Genomic DNA, 16,890 nt, shown 5'->3' with positions numbered 1-16,890 from the left:
GTACAAGTGTACTGATTTCATACTTCAGTCTGAGACATCATGCATGTTAGATACCACAGTGCTTTCATTTCCAAATAGACTGTGTCTGCAAAACTGATTTCTTCTGATTTTGTAAACTGGTAGTTAAAACTGTTATCATAAGGCAGTTGGGTTGTTTTGGTTGGTTTCAAGTTAAGAAAGAAAGGTTGTTTAGAGAGAAGTAGTAGCACCCTAATATCCTAGGAAGCAGAAAATGTCAGAGGCAGTAATTCTGTCTGTGCCACTGGCTGCATTGCTGGGACTGGCTTACAATTCCAGCTCCTGTGTTTTCTACACAGGGATGCTATTTACCAAATAATTTTAGCAGCTGATAAATAAGCACGGCTTCTGGTTGAAGAAAATGAAGCACTGATACTCCAGGCCTTAGAACACTGCCTGAAGTAGCACAGCCAGAAGCAGTTAAGGGGATGTAACACTGACAAATTGAGAGCACATAGAAACCAACGTCCCACTGATTAAACAAGGACCAGTCCACTTTTACATCTGATTTCTTTTTTTAACTGAAGCATGCGAGCAGAAGTGTGTTAGCATGATTGTACTGCCAGGGTCCATTTTTAATCTCAGCTATGAGTATTGAAATCTGTTGCAACCAATAGTGAATCTATTGAAACCAAATATAACAACACAATTTAAATCAGTGAAAAATGCATGTGTGAAATGCAGCTCCTGGGCCATTTGATTAATAAAAGACAATTGAACCAAGTCAGATGTTACAGTCTGTACTGTAAGGAGCCTATCACCTGTTTCTGAGTGCACACCTCAACCTGCCAGGGGATTGTTAGGATTTATGTGGAATGAAGTTGTGTAACATCCATAATCAAATTACTGCCTAATTTAAAAATCAGTTTACTTGCTTAATTAGTCTTGTCCCACTTTAGCATATGTAGAACAAGGCAGTGTAGACTGTAACAGTTAAGTAATGTCCCTTGTGCAAGACAATCCACATTTCCACACTGGAAATTGCTTTACAAGGACAGCTAAATTCCATGGATGTCTGTCCAGAGCCTGAATGCCTATGCTACTATTGACTAAAATAAACAAAGATATTTAAAAGCAAAACCCCCAACAACTGTCTTACTGTGTCTGCCCTAATATACAAAAAGTGATGAATGGGATTGTTTATTGATTTAACCTTCACCTATCAAGTCTGAAAGTTTTCTCAAGCCAGACAACAAGTGTAACTTGCTTTTGTTACAGATAGACATACCTATTTTTAAATCAGTTCATTGCCCTTCCCCTACTGCTCCTGCTCTAGGCACAGTGACCATTTCACTGAAGAAATGTTTGCAGCTACTTCAATGTTGGGATTTTGTTTAGCTGCCTTTTATTTTACATAGGAAGATGCAATGGCAGTGGGTGTGGTTTTTCATATTAATTTGCTGCACACATAGTTGAGATCCCTCACAAACACTGAGGGAGTGGTCTGATTACTTTTTCTTAGGTTTTTTTTTTTCCCAGGTGAAGTAACCATCCATATATATTTTTCTCTACAAGTTTACATAAGAGATTTATGTAGCTTTCCTAATTCAGTTGTGAAAAACAAAATTGTTGCAAAAAAGGTCAATATGTGAGCAACAAGAAAATTATGCTTAATTTTTGACTATTACTGCATAGCCTAGTTCTAGAAAAACCACCTTCAGTCTTGGCTTCTAGCAGATTTACTGTTTATGTAAATACAAAGAGTTAATCCAGTTTACTATAAACTGAATTAAATAAGGTGTTACAGAAGAGACCAAGCTGTTTGGATGCTGTCGTTTAAATGGAAAAAAAAATAAGTCAATTTGAAAAGAAAATTTTTCACCTTTACTGTTTTAGGAAACCATGCAGTGAAGTCCCATACCATTTCAGAAGAAAAAAGAATGTTATCTCCCATGTTAAAAAGCAAAATTTTGGCAGTTAATGAGGACAGGAGAAGGCAGGAATTTGAATCTTAATCAAAATCAAGCAGTAGTTCTGGGACACGCATGCAAGTGAATTTGCTTTAGAGTCAATTACAAGTCAAGGCTTTGCTGTGAAGCAAAACTCCAGAGCAGGGCCCATAGATGTCCTGGCAAATACCTGCAAGGAAAGCAGCAAGAGTAAATAAAAGATTCTCAGTGGAGTGAGCAGGCATGATGGAGAGTGGATGGACAAGCAGCAGGTGGGAGCTTCAGGCAGACTCCACAACTAACAATTAAATACTCCTTCCTCCAAGCACAAGCTCGTGTCCTGCTTTCACACAGCAGCTCTTTGGGCTACAGGTGCAAGGAGAAAAATGCAAGGAAAAAGCTGGATTTCACCTCAGTGGCTGGCAGCAGCAGCTTATGGCAAGATGGTGCTTACGGCATGGATCATGAGATGAACTCCTGCTTTTGGAGGGCCAGAACTGTTAGTGAGAAGGGCACACCCAAGCTCTCTGAGCAGTAAAAACCTCTCATCCTTTGGACCAGAAGAACAAGATGAGCCAGGAGTAATGCTCAATCAAAGAACTGGCACAAGCCACAGTTTGCCTTGGGAAGAAAACTGCAGATATTTATAATGCATTTTGTAAGAAGCTGCCTTTGACAGTTAAGAGAGTCTGAAAACTGAAGCTACCAGTTGGCCAAAGGCTGTGATCTAGAACCAAGCAGACCGTGTGGTTTTTCCCTTGAGCTCTGCCTACCAGTTTTTCAGACCATTGTAACGTGGCAGAATCAAAGATTTTAAAGGTCCTTTGTAACTATGTCTGCTCCCACACAGTTCCATATGGGAGAGGACAATAATTAAAAAGGAGCTAGCCTGTTTACATACCAAGAAGCACTATACTTAGGACATTTCTGATCTACAGTGAATCAGAATTACATAAATTCTATATGGGACAATCTCAGTCTAATCTGTTTTGCCAAGTTTGTTCTCCTAGCTCAAGGGTTACACATGAGCAATAGAAGGATCCCAGTAGTGAGACTGCCTATGCTGGAGATTCTGCATTTAAGGTAACTCCAGTCTTTGCTTAACGTTTTGTACTATTAGTCTTGTCTTTTAAACTTGCTAAGTTTTCTCTATTTGGCAGATACAAAGTGTAGGGGAAAAAAAACATTCCTAGGTTTTTTCCTCTTTATATTTCAGTGAAAATGGGTCATCTCAGTAAGAAAGATTTTTTTTTTGTCTGCACTAAAAAGGATTAGATCACAAGCACTGAGTTGAAGCAAAGCGTTGCCGTCATGTTTTTAAAGCGGAACTTTAATTCAGGTACCTGGATTAGACATAGTCTAATGTTTGGATTAGACACAGTCTTTTCTCAGGCTACACCTACCATCTGAATTGCACCAGTATTTAAACCTTTGAGTAGTTACATATTATTTGCATCTGCTTAGTTTCCAAAATGCTACATTTACATTTCTGCAGGAGGTGTACATGCACCATCCCCTGAGAGCTGGAAACAGTTCTTTTAAGACAGCCATATCCAGCTCCACGAACCTTCATGCCTTCTGTGGGAACCAGGTGGGAAAAAAGAAGTAAATGTGACTGGATGGAAAGGAGAAAACAGGGAAGGGGGGAAAAAAGTGAAAGGAGCAGGAGCTAGTCAGAAAATGTCAGAGGAAAGAGAAGTAAAACAGCACAAGAAGACAGACAATAGTGGCAGGCTATGAAGATCTAGCAACTGCAGTATGCTCCTCTACTGACCCTTCCTTTGCTGTCAGCTGAATCCCCAACCAAAATGTGCCTCCACATCTGCAGCAACTGCTGTTACCATATATTTTCAAATTATGCTGAGAGACAGTAGATCTAAATTGATTCTTTAAGAAAAGAATATTGAAATCAAAAATACCTATTATCTCAAGCAACTGTTCTTCAGATTTAAAATCAAGATAAGTTACATTAGAAGTATACTCAGGCTGTGAAGTGGCCAGAAGCATAGAAGCCATTCATTCCCCTTTCTTTTTGAATCAGATACACTCTCTTTGTACGATCTCAAAATTCCCTTTGCAGAGATCCCTTCTTTTGCTCACTGCACACGACGGGCTGCATTCCTGTGAAGAATGAGAACAACATAACAAAGGAAAAACCTGTTCCAGTTTTCAAGGCATCTCTCTTACAAGAGAAGGGATGATGTTACAGACCAGACACATCTCAGTACACAATGAGTCCACTAAACTCTCACCCAGCTCTGCCAGGTGCTGCCCAGGCAGTAGTTGTGGTGTCTAGCTGGTACCCAGTCTGTGATACCAGGGGTTGTATTTTGGAAGTACTGATGCTGCAATTATATAAAGTACTGTAAAGTGAATCTTAATTATTTTACATCTCACTTAAGTCTCTCAAAACTATCCAGCAGTCTTGATTTCAAACTCTGTACATCAGAGCTCCATATGTAACACAGGCAAAATATTCCCTTACTTTTCTCAATATCAGGAAGATAAACTAATGCAAAAAGTCTAAAGCTGTCAAAGAAAGTTGATTTAGTTTGATTCCAGCAAGTCTTCAAGGATCATGGAAGGGAAAGCACCATAGGGAAACTGATTAAAAAAATGTATCACTTCAGTGCAAGGTTTATTTGGTTCACAAAATAAGCAGGGCTCAGAGCATGCTGAACATAGACACCCCCATGCTGGCTGAGGCATTGCCGTTGTGAAAGGGCCAGCACAGGCAAAAACAGGAGATGTGACTGTGTGATTAAGAGCCCTGCAAGCACAGGGCAGCAGGTTACATACAACCACTTACTATGATTCTGGTGTTTTCTTATTTTGTAGTGTCTGAGCTAGACAGGTCAAGATTTTAATTGATGAGAATGAAAGACACAGCAGACTGTCTGTGAGAGAGAGACAATAAAAGAACTTGACACAGATCCCATTTACTCCAGGTGTGCACCACAACCTCCCACCATGCCATGTGCACCAGCCTCTGCTCTGCAATGGGTCAAGCATACCACATTTGCTTTGTGCAGATCTTCCCTACACCTTTGCCCTCCAAAGCAGCAACCCACTAATTTTCTCCTCCAACCTCTCATCAGACTCCGTATTTATTTCTCCCTCCTGAGGCTGCTCAGTTGATTATCAGCCTCCTTCCTAAGTAGCCTGCAAGTGCAGTGCATGCCCATATCATTCCAGATAAACATCCCAGCCACCCAAATGGGTTTGAAAGGAAGCCAAGTGACTTTGCCTATCCCCGTCTCAAGCTCCCACTTTCAATAATGTCTGTGTTACACAATATCACAACAACATACCAGCACAAATCCTGCTTCCCACGGCCCAGGTGCCAGTGCTACCTGCAGTCTGAAACACCTTCTTGGTTTTTTTAATAAATACCACACTTTTTTTTTTTTTTTTTTTTCTGCTTGGCTCTGAGAGTGCAGAGCTGGGCCAGCACCTCTGTCTGCTGCATGGGGGTTAGCTGTCCTTGCCAAAGGAGTTGTCAGCCACAGCATGACAGGTGACAGCTGTTTCCTGATTCTGAAAGCAGCCACACCATCCCTCTCCTTAATTTAGAAAGCTGTTTTGTTGTCACCTGGTTGTACACTTCCACATGCAGGCTGAGGGCTGTAACAGGAATAACAGCACTGAGGTTACACGACACCCACAGGAATTGTTTATTGTAAACATTTCCCACAGACTAAAGCCAACAGGTAGCAGCAAGCAGTCCTGCTCCCCTGCATTTTCTGCTGTAACATGACAGCAAAGGAGCAGGCTCAAGAACCACTATATGGAATGAGGTTCAATGTTACCTTGTGGACATTCTATGTTTGCAGTTGAAGATTCATGCCAAATATAGTTCTCAGCTCTGAGTACCTGCCAAGTGGATTCTTACAAATGGGAAAACAAAGAGCACTAGCAGAATTTTTCTCAGCATATGGGATGAAACCAATCTCTGTTACTATAAATGACAAAGCAAGACCAGAGCCAATATCAGGGATTTTTTTTAATAGTCACTTCTTCTTGCAGTTTCTAAAAAGCACTCTCAAACCTCTAAAGTTTTTGAATCTAAATTCCTGGTTACAACGCTAAATATGAGGGATTTTTTTTCTGGTATCCACCAGTTCTCAGAGGCACTACCTTCTGTAGTGACATTTACAGATGCCAGTCCCACAGTCTGTCCTATGCAGACAAACACCCACACCTTGAGTCCTCAGTGGACCCACGTGCCTGGCAAGTCAGAGAGTCAGAAATGCAGCAACAAACAGCAGTAACAAAAGCACAGTACATGCTGCAACAGGTACAGTGGAGCTGTAAGTCACTACAAAACACCAGCCTCCACTGTGTGTGTAAAAAAAAGTTCTGAAAGAAGCACAGATTTGAGATGAAATGTGATGATTGCAATCCTAATAGAATTCAGTATTTTAACTCTGTACTGTACAAGGTCTAGCAACCGTATTTCAACATTGTTTTTAAACAAAGATATCTAATCCATAAAATGGTATCCATAACTTTGTCTTCTAGAAAGGTACAGTGAAAAATTGTTTTTTCTTTCCTTTTGAAGACATAAACCACCTAAAAGGATTACTAAGTAAAAATATGGGAAGTAGTAACCATTCCAGTTTTTCCTTTAACATACTAAGATTTCTAGTTGGGTTTGGTTCTGAAAGCTTCTAAACAAATTATGTAAATTACCTATCCTAAGTACTTGGTTCACAACAACAACAAAAGGAGTTAATGATTATGTTACTTTTAGTCTTCTAAAGTTATGCTAATGAAAACACTAATCAAAAATTGCAGTCACATTTTCAGTCCTTGCCTGTTGTAGGTGGATTGCATGGAGCAATAAGATTTATAGCTTTATCATGACACAACATTTATAAGGCTGAACTCAGTTGCTAATGAAATGTGATTTGGGGACTCTTGCACCAGCTGGGTGATGATTAGGGCTTATCACAGATAGGTCTAGGAAAAGGCTGGGAAATACTTAAGCTTGTTTTGCAGTTGCTTTGAGCTCTTAGGAAAGGAGCAATTTCTCTACAACATCAGCCTGAGGTTTTCTGCCCATACAAGAGAGGTAATGATAATGTTTTTAACTGATTTGCAAGTAGTAGGATTATATGAAGTCTGGCAAAATCCTATCAAATCTTTCTGGCTTAGTGCCTTTTAGATTGTGAGATGGGTACTTTGTCTTCTCAGACAGCTCAAAAAAATGTTAATTAAGCAACTGGCTTCAGAGAAACCTTGCAAAACTTGCTCTATATGATGCCTCTTGACTTGAAATTCTGCTTCTAATAGTTGCCTGCTGGCATAACAAGCAACTCTGCATGTTTCCCACAGCAAAAAAGAGCATCCTAAATGTAGTTTCTGATTATGGGAATGGCTCCATATAAACTATAAACAGCTGGGTCACTCAAACATCTAAGTTATTGAATATTTTTTAAAATAAATGTTTTAAGAAGATAGCTCCTACCCTCATAAAAATAAATACTTTAAAAGCAGAGGAAGTTCAAAGTTAAACTCTGATTTCTAAAATATCTTATCTATACATGATATCAGCTAGGGGAAAAAAGGCAGGAAAGAATCTGTGTGAGTAGTAGAATATCTGTCTCCTTAACACAGACTGTAGCTCAGCTGCAGAGCAGAATTCTGTTTAAAGCCCTTCTGACTTCAGAGGGCTACACACTTCCTGCTCCTTTCCTTGGTAAGGGTGGTCTCCAGCTCCTCTCAAAAGAGAACTGATGCCTGTCAACTGAAAACTACAAAATAACTTTTTAAAATAAGTAGTTTTCATGAACCGTGAGATTTCAAATTGGGTGATTAAATGATTGAGAGGTTTTCAGAGTGGATTGGAGAAACAAAACATCAAATATAGCAGAAGACAGTAGAAAAAGCTTCCCCCTGTTTTTATTTGAAGTAATTTTTATTATAAAATACACTCAAATTTGATTTTGTAACCTAAAAGAAAGATTTCTTGAGGGGGTTGGTTTTTTTTCCATGAATGTCTCTTATTCAGGTCAAGTTCAGTCATTTTTGTAAAAGAAAGCCATTTCCTTTTCTATTGAACCAAAGGCTTGAATATTTAAAATTTCCCTACAAATGGACAGTGAGTTCTATCGATTTGTTTTTGAAAAACGCTGCTCACTTGAATCCCAGAATGTGTTCATGATACTGAAAGTATGTGTTTAGGTATGGCACGGGGCAAGGTTAGGCTCTGTTGTATGGTTGTGGTGGGGTTTCCTGGAGATGGTGGAGTTTCTGTGTGTTTGGTTGGGGTTTTTTTTCCCATGACTATTTTACATGGTTGTAAGACTGTACCTGACAAGCTTTCAACATCAAAGTGCTCAGAAACACTTCAAAGTAGTGCTTGCTTTAGAGATGCAAGCACAGAGAGCTAGCCTGAGCTAAGGAGTCATCCAGAGAGTTGCTAGGTCAGCAAAACTCCTGCTTACAGTTCAGGTGCTACTGCTTCCCTAGTGATGTTACCTACTCATCACACTCCCTCTGAAATAATTTCATTCTGTATATGACTTAGGGTAAGAAAAGGAGTCAGGAGAGCTGTACCTAATACAGGTCCTTTAAGTGCCAGCATTCTGCTGACATACTAGCCAAGAACTAGATGAAGAAACAGTTTTGTTCTTTTTGTTTAATACTGCCACAATCCAACTGGAGGTCATATGACACAAACCCACCCAGAGGGCACCCGGCCTTTTCTGAGCTGCATCCCAGACCAATGCATGTGAGCAGTAACATCCCAGTGCAGATGCTGGGGCTGCCCTTGGTGCTCCTCAGCAGGGCTGGGCTGGGTTACAGAATTCCATAGCTGGCTTTCCTTTGGGCCTGCACTGGAGGCTACAGTGCCACCATTCTGTGGACATTGCCCAGTGTGGAAGGACAGGGCTCAGGGCTCTCCAGAGCACTTCCCTGAGGAAACTCAAAGCCATGCTACTCTTCTCTGGAACTGGCTGAGGACACTGTCTATCCTTTTCTTACTGCTAACTATAAAGCACTGCACAGAAAAAAAGTTCAAAATTAGGCCAGAAAGAAGAAGAAACAGAAGCATAAATTATAATATTTTTCTGTGGATTAAATAGGTTAAGCCCCTTTTAAGGATGAGGGCAAGGGAGAAGTGAAAGAGTAACACAAAAGTAATAATAACAACAAAAAGAACAACTTTTTAAAGTGCTTATTCATGAAGGCTTTTGTCAAAAAGCACAGAAATGCTGCTCTTAGTCTGAGAAAGATTGCCAAGGAACAGACTGATGTTGCCAAAGCTTCACTCCTTACTGCTGTTAACTTTAACTCTCTTGGATCAGAAAAATTTAGGTTAGGAGGAGGATCTGGAGGCCACCTGGTCCCTTTCTCATGGCAAAATTACTCTCAAAGCCAAGTCAGTCTGCTTTGGCTCTTGTCCTGTTGGAGTACAGAGACTCAACCTCTTTCCTGGACAGCCCATTCCAGTGTTCCCTCACTTTTCCTGTAGGAAATGTAGGTCAACGTGGTGCTATCACCTTCAGGCTTTCCAGACTCAGACCAGCAGGTTTCCATTGTCTTTGCTTTCCATACCGCGTACCCTGTGAAGTGCAAATGTAATCACAGCCCAAGTACAAGGCTAGTGCAAGTGGTTCCATTTGTTTAACTAGGATTTCTGATAAAGGTTCCCTGGAAGCTCTGATAGCAATATGCAGTTACCTGGGCTGCAGCTTTGCCACCCTCTGCAGTGGGTGCCAGGGCTGGATGTAGTGTGCCATAATGTGCCATCCTCTACCCTCACAGCTCCTGACCCAGTGGCTGCAGCTGCACTCTGCCTGAGCATTGCACGGCTCCCTGCAAAACCAGCTGGCAGGGGCAGCAGTGTCAAATACTACTGTAGGATTTTAACATGCCTCAAAGAAAGGAATTGACATTTGGCTTTGTTGAAACACATCTTAATTTTTTTCTTCTCCCTCCTAACAAATAAGAAACCATTATGACAGTTGGACTGATTAAAATTAGTTACATTCTCCTTAATGAGATTAGGAATATGGCCAGAAGTCCTACTTCTAGATGAGAAGAGCACTAAGGGATAAAATGTGCTGACTACCCTGTGCCGAGGGCCAGATAACTTGGAGCATCCTGTGCCCCAGCTTTGCAAAATCTTTGCAAAAGAAAAAATATCACAAGGAGCATGCGAACAGGTGCTCAAATACCTGCTGTGGCTTTGCCACTAAGGCAGATACAGTTTCAACTAAGATTTCTTGTCCTGAGCTTTATTTTTGAAGGCTTTACTTTCACTTCTGCTCTGGCTGGCTGTGAATGCAAACAGGCAGACCGAGACATGCAAGTTAAATGCGCTGTCTTCTGGGAGGATTATGAACATTCTGTAACACATTTTTCTAGATATCTTCCTTTTACACATTTTTTTACACAAAGATGATTTTTACACAAGGGGACATAAATATTTCAGCGGTAAGCATTTTATTTTAAGATTAGATAATTTCTGATACCTATTAATATCTTCCCTATCCCCAATGCAGGTTAAGGATTTTATATTCCTCTGTTCAGTGAAGACTTGCCAATGACATGTTTTACACCTGGCTGTGAGGGCCACGAAGGGTTTGCTGCAGCTCACCTCCCTTCTCTTTGTTGTACAGCACCTCTCCAGTGGCAGTGGCTCGGCTCCTGATGGAGGAGCACAGCGCTCCCAGCGAGGTGCCAGCAGCCCTGAAGCGCCTGGCCAAGTGCACGGCGCGGGGTTTCTATGGCGTGGAGTGCTCGCTGGCCCTGGACGTGCTGATCCGCTACCCCTGTGTGAGGGAGGAGGAGCTGCTCCAGCTGCTCAGGTACGAGCGCAAGCAGCTGCGCACGGCCCTCAACGCGCTCAGGGCGGACAAGCTGCTGAAGCTGCGGGTGCGAGCGGAAACGGGGCCCAACGGCAAGAGCACCAGGCACAACTACTACTACATCAACTACAAGGTGCTGGTGGATGTGGTGAAATACAAACTGGATCATGTACGCCGCAAAATAGAAGCAGAAGAGCGGGATTCAACGACCAGACCCTCTTTTAAATGTCCATCTTGCTCTAGCACGTACACAGACCTTGAAGTCAATCAGCTCTTTGATGCATTTACAGGTGTGTTACTTATATTGTTTATTTGCTGTTATCTTAAAGAATAACCCTGATAGCACAAAACTGTTTCCAAAGTGAACTTTGCAATAAAAGCACATTTGTTAGAATGTGCTTCTTGTTTGCTGGTGAACGAGGGCCCGAAACAGGGGATGCTGGGAGGTGAGGGAGAGAAATGCTGCCTCTGTAGAACATGCCAAAAAAAGGAAGAATAATCTTGAATATACGATCTGCGGTTGACAATCAGATTCCAGGCCTCAGCTTTGCTTTGAACCTGGTTAAGTAATCTTAACTAATGCATGTCTTGTGAGTCTCACTTCCTCATATGGAAATATGAACACAGCACTGTCTCTACTCTGCTTTGAATCTTAGTTAATCCATTTGTGTGGTCAGTCCTTCTGACTGACAAGTTGGACAAGATGGGTAAAACCGTTTGCAGTCACCTACTGTAATAAGCATCTTGCAGCTCAGTGGCACCAGAGCAGAGTTATTCTCCTGGGCTGGAAAGTTCAGGCTCCTCACAGGTCAACACGACACATCCACCCACAGCAGAAGTGGTGTCAGAGCTTGTGGATTTTGCTTCTCTAAAATCAAAATAACTAAATAGAATATTATTTCAAAATGAGTCAATATGGCATCATGTGCAATACATTACTCAGAGTACAGTACTGTGCTGACATCTGGGTCATGGGATCTGCAAAGGATGCCAGAGCCAGGCAGAATGAGCCTTATATATGACTAACCTGAAATGCCAACAGTGAAATTTGTGTCCTGCCACTTGGCAAAATCATCCCTTTCTTTCTAAATGGAGGGGCTCTGTCGAGTTACTGAAATGCAAATATTGAAGCTGGTGATATATTTTCACAGAATAAGCTTGAAGTTTTGTTTGTTTTCCTGAAGACATAAATATGGGTTTTAGCATATGCCTCGACTACTATACAACTAAAACCAGATACTACTTATGCTTGAAAATGTCTTCTGTTACATTAAGAACTAAGATGAGGCTAGAGAAGAAAAAAATAAACTGATGATAGTACATGTCTATCCAGCTTAAATTTCTCTCCCAAGACATTTCTCACTTGCATAACAAGTGTATAATACCAGTCTGTCTCAGCTTTGCCTGTAGAATCACATTCCCCTAGTTAATGTGAACAAATGGATAAAGCCAGAATGTCTGCACAGATGGCCAGGATGCAGGCTGCTTACCAACATCCTGCTGATCTTTTTGCATTCTATGAACATGAGGATTCCCACTTTGGAAAATGTTGCAGAGACTTTTCGCTGCACTTACTGCAATGCGGAGGTAGAGGAAGATGGCTCGGCGGTTCCGAAGCACGACGCCCGAACGCTGCTGGCCAAGTTCAACGAGCAGATGGAGCCTCTCTTTGTGCTGCTGCGTGAGACCGAGGAGATTGTGCTGCCCTATCACTTGCTGGAGCCCCAGCCAACAGAAATACCAGAATTATCAGAAAGGTATGAGCACCACCCTAGAACTTCTGATCAATGCAAATCCCCCCAACAACTTACCAGCTGTAAAATCTTTGAAATACTGAACTTGTAGCCTATGTACTCCATTCTGCTTTGTTCAGCACAGTCAGCTGTTTAATGAAGAAATCTGTAATATTTAAGGCATCCTAAATTATTGCTATACCTTTTTAAACCTTTGATGCATTTTTTAAAGTGATTTATTCACCAGATTACTCCTTCCGCTAATGTTCATAGCCCTTCCTATAAGAAAGTAATATTTCTCTATCAGTGTGCTTCATCCAGAGATGCACTACTGAAGAGACCTTGCAAAAATCATTGGTTCAGAACCATTTACCTCTGAGAGGCAAAAGGGAATGTAAATTATTAGAGCACTTGTTAAAGCTAGCCTGCTAACAAAACATGGTTTTGAGGGTTGCTTGTTTGTGATTGTTGATCAGGTTTTTTAAATGGGAACTGGGGTGGGGGGAAGGGGTTGTTGCCTGAATTCTATCTCTTCAAAATGTGACACCTCATTCAGCTTTGATCCAAAGCTGGGCTCAAGTGTGCTGGAATCCTGCAGCCGCCCTGAAAAATGGGCACACAGAAGTTCTGCTTTTGGCCTTGCATACACCCAAAATTTAACTATTGATGTCCAAGACTCAAAGCAAGAGAAGAAAAGAAGAGAAAAAGCAACTCAAAAGCAACCTATCTGGTTGTCACAGAGCACTGTGGAAGGAGCAGCAACAGCCACCATCAATAGTGTTGGTAAGTTTAGTGAATTCACCAATTAATTCTGCAGCCTTAGTGTAAATACAGCTTTCCCACTGAAAATCTAGTGAGCTTGGTTTAGAAGATACTGTTTCAATTCTGTTAGTGGTTATCAGACCTTAGTTTCCAAAATCTAGTTTTAAGACTGACTGACATTATATTCCTAAAGCCAGAGATCAGATGTGTCCTAAAACTTCTGGCTTTAGCCACGCAGTAATTAAGTGGTAATTTTTACAGTGGAAAGCTCTCAGAAACGTCTGTTATTTTCAAGAGAATTCTAGTGTGGGTAAAAAAGATCCAGAGTAGAAAAAAATAATCTATGTAGGATGCCTATGGGGTAACTGTAAACACTTGATCCCTCTAAGTGTTGTTTATTAGGAGTAAATGCTTCTGAAGAAACTGAAGAAAATGTTAAAGAAACTGTCCTTGATAATGAAATCATCAAGAGTCTTCTGATCCATGAATCCAAGCCATCATCTAGCACAGACCAGGCTCCTATTGTCAAAAGCAAACTGCATGGATCACACAGTGATAGCAGTGGGTTTGAAGAGGATGCCAAGCACACAAGAGGAGCAGGAATGAAAGCAGCAGGCAGCAACTTCGAACAAGAGGAGGAACAGGAAACTCTGGATCCTATTTTAATGGTAGCTGGCCAGCCCTACTCATATGGCCAAGTTAGTGAAAATCCAGAGCTTGTGTCTCTCATGACAAATGAAGAGAGAGACACTTACATAAAAATAGGACAGGAAATGTTCCAGTCTGTCTTTGAGTAACTACTACTGTAAGAATATCCAACCTTGTACAGAATAGATGAAGGCTTCTGACTTATGTTCTTCAAAGTTTACCACTGAAGGGTTTTGTTTGAACTTGCTCTTAAGCAAGATGGTAATCCTGTAGTAGGTAACTACAGTTCAAATATGATCACTGCAGCCACAGCAAGTGTTGTTTGTTATTGTAATGCTTACACTTTGTGGATGATGTAATTAGTTTTGGAGCACAAATCATTTCAGGATACATTTGGATCTGATTAAAATAACATTTGAAAAGTAGTGATGCAATCTATAATAAAAAATAAATTATTCCACCTCTCTCCCAGAAGTAACAGTTACTTCCAGTAGTGAAAATGAGTCCAAATCCAGTATGAGTTGGTTTCATTCCATATGTGTGTTCCACTGGTTAGGTCACTCACAGTACAACAGTGAAGGACAGGTGTCACACAGCAACCTCCTTGTAAGGGAAGAGTTGTTACTAAATTGCATTAGCAATAGATGAGAAGCAACTCTGGCATCTGAACTTTCACCCTAAGAATAATTTTTCCAATTCTTTTTACTCAGGGCACTACAGTTCTGTCTTGAATGGTGAACTGTGCAAGGGGCACTGGACAGTAAAATATAGCATTTCACTTTGGTCCAGATGGGTAAGGGAGCAAGGAATGTATCAAGCACAAGACTCTGCTTCTCCCATCTCACTCCCATACTCCCCAGTGTTCTTTTTAAGCAAGAAACAAATTCTGCTTGAAATGAACTACAAAAGTAGGGCTGGCATCAGGCACAAGTGAGAGTTCAACTTCATCAGGAGTTCTACTACTTGAGCAGGCGATAATGAAAGTAGACAAAAGGGCACAAAGTGAAACACAGGAAGTTCTCTCTGAATGATAGGAAACACTTCACTGTAAGGATGACAAACACCGGTACAGGTTGCCCAGAGAGGTGGTAGTCTCCCAAAAGGAAGATACTCAAAAGCCACCTGGGCAAACAGCTCTGAGAGGCCCTGCTGGCACAAGATGACCTTGAGAGGTCCCTGCTGACCATTCTGTGATGAAACAGCAGAGAGTAGGTATGACCAAAGAAATACCATTTCAATGCATTTTTCATGTACCCATACTGTTGGTTCTGACAGGTAATTTTCTGTTCAGTAGCTGGTGTGGGGCTGTTTTGAACCTGTGGGAAGTCAGTGCTGATACCTTAGAGCTGTTTCCCTTATTGCTGAGCAGCACTTGCACAGAGTCCAGACTGCTTATCACCCTGTGCCCACAGCGAGGAGGCTGGGGATGCACAGTGAGGAGGGGACAGCACCAGGACAGCATGAGCACATAGAGCCCAAAGAAGGAACAGGGGACAGTTGGAGTAATGGCATTTGTCTTCCCAAGTCCTTGTTTTCCTGGAAGGGGCTTAATGCCTGCTTGCCATTTTGCTTTGTTTGCATGTGTAGCTTTTGCTTTACCTATTAATCCTTCTTTCAACTATGAACTTGTTTTCACTCTTCTACTTCTCTCTCTGAGCCCACTGGTTGGGGAGTGAGCAACCAGCTGCCTGGTGCTCAGTTGCTGGCTGGGGTTAAATCCATCATTCCAGCACAAGAATTCAGGAATGGGGGGTGCTTAGGTTCTTTCTTAAGCTTAGAATTTAATGATTCAACATATAAACTAGACTTATTTCAAAGCTGCACACAATCTCACTCTACTTTATAGCAGATGTCCTCTTTTAGGTCCGAATGATTCTTGTGCTGAATTAGTAATTAGAAGTTTGATTGTTTCCGTGTTGCAGCTTTGCCGTTGTCACAACATATTTCCTTGGTCCTCAAAATGGTTAACTTTTTTCTGCCTACAGCAGTACCACCAGTGCAAAGCCTGCAGAGTAACTAAACTTCATAAAACATTTTGCTAATCTACTTTCATTCTTGCACATGAGAGGCATGTGACCATAATCTGCCAATTCAAAATTTGTTCATAAAACCTAGAAACACTCCAAACAAACTAGAAAAAAAAAATCACAAAAGTATTACAATCTCATTTTATTTAAACTTCAAGCATATTTAGGCTTCACCATCACTATACTGTCTCCCACAGTATATAACCATATTATCATACTAGCCTCAAAAGCAACACAATCCTGAATTAAAGATAACCAGTGCTTTTTAACTACTTTCATAAAAGCCTTGTGTTTAAGGTAAACAGGATCTTTATAATATAGCAGGTATGCTGAATAAGCTTCTTCTAGCTCAATTTTATGACTTAAATGTTATTAGCAACTCTGACCTGAAAAACTGAGCAAAGTTTTCCAATCTACTCTTCTGTAATTCTACTTTACCTTGAGACTCTAGGAGGTGCTGACTTCAACTGCATTTTAAAACATTGACTTTGTAAGGAAATTTAGGAAACTACAATTAAAGTCAAACACTTTAGAACAGATTCTCCAGACCGTGAATTGCAGCAATTTTAAGTTAGCTATGAAAAGATATTAACATTTTCAGACAGGTTTAATCCTGTGAACATCAAAAGGATTCAGCAAATGCAGAAAAATACAGCTGGTTTCTGCAGTAAATTATAAACCTGGGGTATTCAACTTCATCTCAGATAAATGTGCTGATAGAAAGGAATTCCACAAGCCATGAACAGGAACTTTTTGTTACAGACAAGCTATACTCTAGGCTATAAAGACAACATGTAGGTATGTACTGTGTCTATACCTTGTATTTTGAGAAGGTGCAAGAAACTTGGAGAATTTCTTGTCCCAGGAAAATGAGCAGTGTTTCTTGCAAGAGAAGAGCAAACTGCTACAAGCATGCCAACAAGTCAATTAACTTCCGGCAACAAACTCAGCATACCAGTTGGTAAGCCAAAGAAAATTTTTCAAAAGAGAAAAC

At 40.9% G+C, this 16,890-nt stretch overlaps 1 protein-coding gene across 1 annotated transcript; it reads left to right on the top strand.

Annotated features, from left to right (window-relative positions):
* The first annotated feature begins 10,568 nt into the window (after positions 1–10,568).
* On the top strand, positions 10,569–14,018 carry LOC131083879 (general transcription factor IIE subunit 1-like). The gene is made up of 4 exons (XM_058024862.1): positions 10,569–11,016; positions 12,282–12,483; positions 13,016–13,242; positions 13,624–14,018. The coding sequence occupies exons 1-4, from the start codon at positions 10,569–10,571 to the stop codon at positions 14,016–14,018; spliced, it is 1,272 nt and encodes a 423-aa protein (XP_057880845.1).
* The last annotated feature ends 2,872 nt before the right edge of the window (positions 14,019–16,890 follow it).

Source organism: Melospiza georgiana, chromosome 5 (assembly GCF_028018845.1).
Source record: "Melospiza georgiana isolate bMelGeo1 chromosome 5, bMelGeo1.pri, whole genome shotgun sequence".
In the NCBI taxonomy this organism is placed as follows: Eukaryota; Metazoa; Chordata; class Aves; order Passeriformes; family Passerellidae; genus Melospiza; species Melospiza georgiana.
This window is presented reverse-complemented; position numbering and strand designations above follow the sequence as displayed.